Here is a 3,338-nt window from a genome sequence, read left to right as displayed (position 1 = left end):
GGGTGGGGTTAAGGGGGGCGGAGAAGGGGTTGACTAAAACCCCCCCCTCCTTTTTTTTTTTTTTTTTTTTTTTTTTTTCTGAACTGCTTTCTCAGGCAGGAGAAACCTGAGCTGCAGCTGAGGACTGCTGCCTGCAGACATGATCTATTTATGCACAAATAATGGCCTCGATCAAGAAAGGTTAAAGTAAGAAGCTGACGGGCTGCATCTCTTCACACGGACTGGGAACAACTCCATGCGAAACGTGACTGAGCCGACTCGGTTTAGTTTGAACTCCTCTTTACTTGTTTGTTGTTTCACCACTGAGGAAGTGCCTGCACTCAGAGCTCATTAAAGTGATTTCCTCCTGTTTAGCAGTAATGACATGTTCTTCCGAGGCTTGCAGGGCGGAGGCCCAGAATCGCAACACCAGGAATAAATTGGAATGTGCTTGGAATATCGTGTGGATTAAAAAGTGTTTCCAAGCTTTGTAAAGTTTTCAAGTCGGCTGTCTGAGTGTAGCCACGCGTTTTCTGGAGCTAGGATTAAAATGTCTTGGTCCTCAGTGGGAACTTTAGGTGTAACAGTGATAGAAGATTGAGATATGTAGGTTCACACAGTGATAGAAGTATTACTAATGTATGAAAAAAAACAAATTAAGAATAATATTCTGTAGAGTAAGGTCAAAATGACACCCTAAAATACTGAGTAGTTTTGAAAATGGCGGACTCCAATCCAAAGGAATGTGCAACAGAGTGGGATCATTTCTTTAAAATGTGTGTGTATATTTTTTGTGCTGTTAAAAGCAACTCAAGCAGCATGTTTATTATGTTTTTAATAATTAGTGTTACAGTTAAATTATTCATACAGATTAATTTCTTACGGATTTTTTATTTTTTTTTACATTTTTGGCACTTTTGTTCCTCTATATGCAAATTATGCTCTCAGATAATTAACCAAATCCTGCATTGAAAATTAAAACTGAAATACCAAGGGTTAATATTTAACCACTACAGTGTCTCACATTTTAACTAAATCATTACATGTGAAATTTCTTAATTATGTATATTCAGTCACATAATTATCAGGTGCAAATAAAAAATTGTGAACGTATTGATTTATAATGCATATCATTGTTTTGCTTGTCAGTAATTTAAGTTATTAAACATTCATAGTATTTATAACTTCTGTTAAGTACAATTTAAATTTTTTTTCTTCAATTATTTGACATTGTTATCTTCTTGGTGCTTTATTTTAATTTAGCTCACTTTTCAAACAATGCTTCAATTCCTGAACCAAAGTAGTGAAACAGAAATGCAGTGGGCTCATGTTTGGGAAGGTACTGAATCTTAAATGTCCTTGTTTTCTCCTGCAGTCTTGCGACAGCTGAACTCTTCCATCGCCGTCACCAGCCTCACGTCGGGTCAGTGTCGCCTGGCTCCGCTCATCCAGGTCGTCCAGGACTGCAGCCAGCTCTACCACTTTAACGTCAAGCTGCTTTTCAAGCTGCATGCCTGTAAGAACGCCGACTGCTCTGGAAAAATACACGCAGTCGATCTGTATGTGCGCCTAAAAACCTGCATCATGATTCCAGGTCTGCCTGCTGATACCCTACAAGGACACCGTGACCGTTTCCGTGAGCAATTCAACAGGTCAGTGAACGCATCAAGGTTTTTTGTCTTTTCTTTATTCAGTGGCCATCTGTAGCATAACGTTGCTCCACCCAGTTACAATTAAACACACTGAACTCTACTTTCAGTAAATAAAAGTTTGATAAACCAGCACCAGGTTGAGTGTAATTGTGAAGTTGAGGGAGAATGAAACATGGATTTAAAAATTTGGAAAGTTTTCGTGTGCAGTTGTACTCTGCCCCCTGTAGTCTGATGCTTCCAAATAAAATCCAGTCTGTATTATTATTTTCAGAAAGTTTGTGAAACTCCAGTAAAATGCATTGTGAGGTTGTGATGTGGCTAAATCTATATGAAAATAAAAGAATAGTTTTGCAATGGACCACATCCCACACATTGTGTGTTTGTATCAGACTAAATGTATTTTTGTGGCGTTGCTCTTTGTCAGATTGTGCAGATTTGTTCATATTTAACTTGGGAATATGTTTTACCCCATGCAATAACAGAAAAGAACTAGAAATTAAATTGTTGATGGATAATACTGTGCGTAATGTATTTGTGCATTGTTTGTTTTTGTCTACACAGCCTGAAGAACTTCTTTAACAGAGCTAGAGAGATGGTGTATTTCAAGAGGCTGATCCAGATTCCCCGGCTGCCTGATGTAAGAGAGGAAAAATGGCTGCACTTCTGCTGAGTCACAGTGACATTTTGGGTGTTACAGACTTCGCTGCAAGTCACCTGCTGGTTCTGTGCTGCCCATGCCGTCGTCATTTAAATGAATGCGTTTTCTTCCAGTCTCCACCCAACTTCCTGCATGCAGCAGCGCTGGCCAAACACGTGAAGCTGGTGGTTGTCATCCCCGAGGACGATGATCAGCAAGACGACGATGACGATGAGCCAGAGCCGCTCATCGAGGTCGATACCTCGACCCCCAGCCTGCAGTCTCAGCCTCAGGTGTGTTTCACTAGTCACAGGGGTACGGATGTACGCAGTGTGCTACCTGCTGTCTAAACGTTTTGGTGTTTGTGTTTTATTCAACAGGTGGACATTTTTGATCAGGCGTTTGGACCTCCAAATGGAGGCTTTGATGAGAGGTGAGCTTTTAATTTTTGAACTGATGGTTATGATTTTAATCCCAGCAGAGTGTGACTGGTAGTGGTTTCTGTCTGGCAGGGATCTCCAGATCGAAAGCCTGAAGTCAGAACTTGAGCTGCTAAGAGCAGAGCTGGAGAAAGTCAAAACGGAGGTGAGGATTCTAGAATACCATAATGCTTCAGTGTAGGAATTTATTTTTTCTCTGTGCGTGACTGCAAAAAGGCACAATTATCTACGTGCAAAGGAATCCGGATCATGTGTTTTCCTGGATGCAAATGCCAAATGCCACACCTGACATGAAGAATGTGGCGAGCAGACTCTGAATGTCAGCTGACCGAAGTTGCCTTGTGATGAATTGTTGATGTGTAAAGATTGATTCTGTTTATATTATAATACCTTGCAAAAGTATTCACACCCCTTGAACATTTTCACATTTTGCTGCAGTGCAACCACAAACTGAAATGAGCTTTTGTGTTTGTGTGTGTGTGGGGGGGAGAGGGGTATATGGAAGGCAAAATGGAAAGAAAATGATGCATTGTTTTTTTTTTTTTTTTTTTTTTTTTTTTTTTTAAAAAAAAAAAATTTTATGGTTTTTCTTTAAATATGAAAGCCTCAAAGGGTTTTTTTAAAAAAACT

At 39.7% G+C, this 3,338-nt stretch overlaps 1 protein-coding gene across 1 annotated transcript; it reads left to right on the top strand.

The window, feature by feature from the left end:
* The first annotated feature begins 1,210 nt into the window (after nucleotides 1-1,210).
* On the top strand, nucleotides 1,211-2,904 carry LOC106944073 (huntingtin-interacting protein 1-related protein-like). The gene is made up of 6 exons (XM_015027333.1): nucleotides 1,211-1,495; nucleotides 1,574-1,631; nucleotides 2,193-2,268; nucleotides 2,403-2,561; nucleotides 2,649-2,701; nucleotides 2,781-2,904. Exons 1-6 carry the CDS (start codon nucleotides 1,333-1,335, stop codon nucleotides 2,887-2,889), a joined length of 618 nt encoding a protein of 205 aa, XP_014882819.1. The 5' UTR covers nucleotides 1,211-1,332; the 3' UTR covers nucleotides 2,890-2,904.
* The last annotated feature ends 434 nt before the right edge of the window (nucleotides 2,905-3,338 follow it).

The sequence above is a fragment of the Poecilia latipinna genome, unplaced genomic scaffold, assembly GCF_001443285.1.
Source record: "Poecilia latipinna isolate Pla-1442-1.1 unplaced genomic scaffold, P_latipinna-1.0 Scaffold6790, whole genome shotgun sequence".
Taxonomy (NCBI): Eukaryota; Metazoa; Chordata; class Actinopteri; order Cyprinodontiformes; family Poeciliidae; genus Poecilia; species Poecilia latipinna.
The sequence above is the reverse complement of the archived record's forward strand: the minus strand, read 5'-3'. Positions and strand labels throughout refer to the sequence as shown.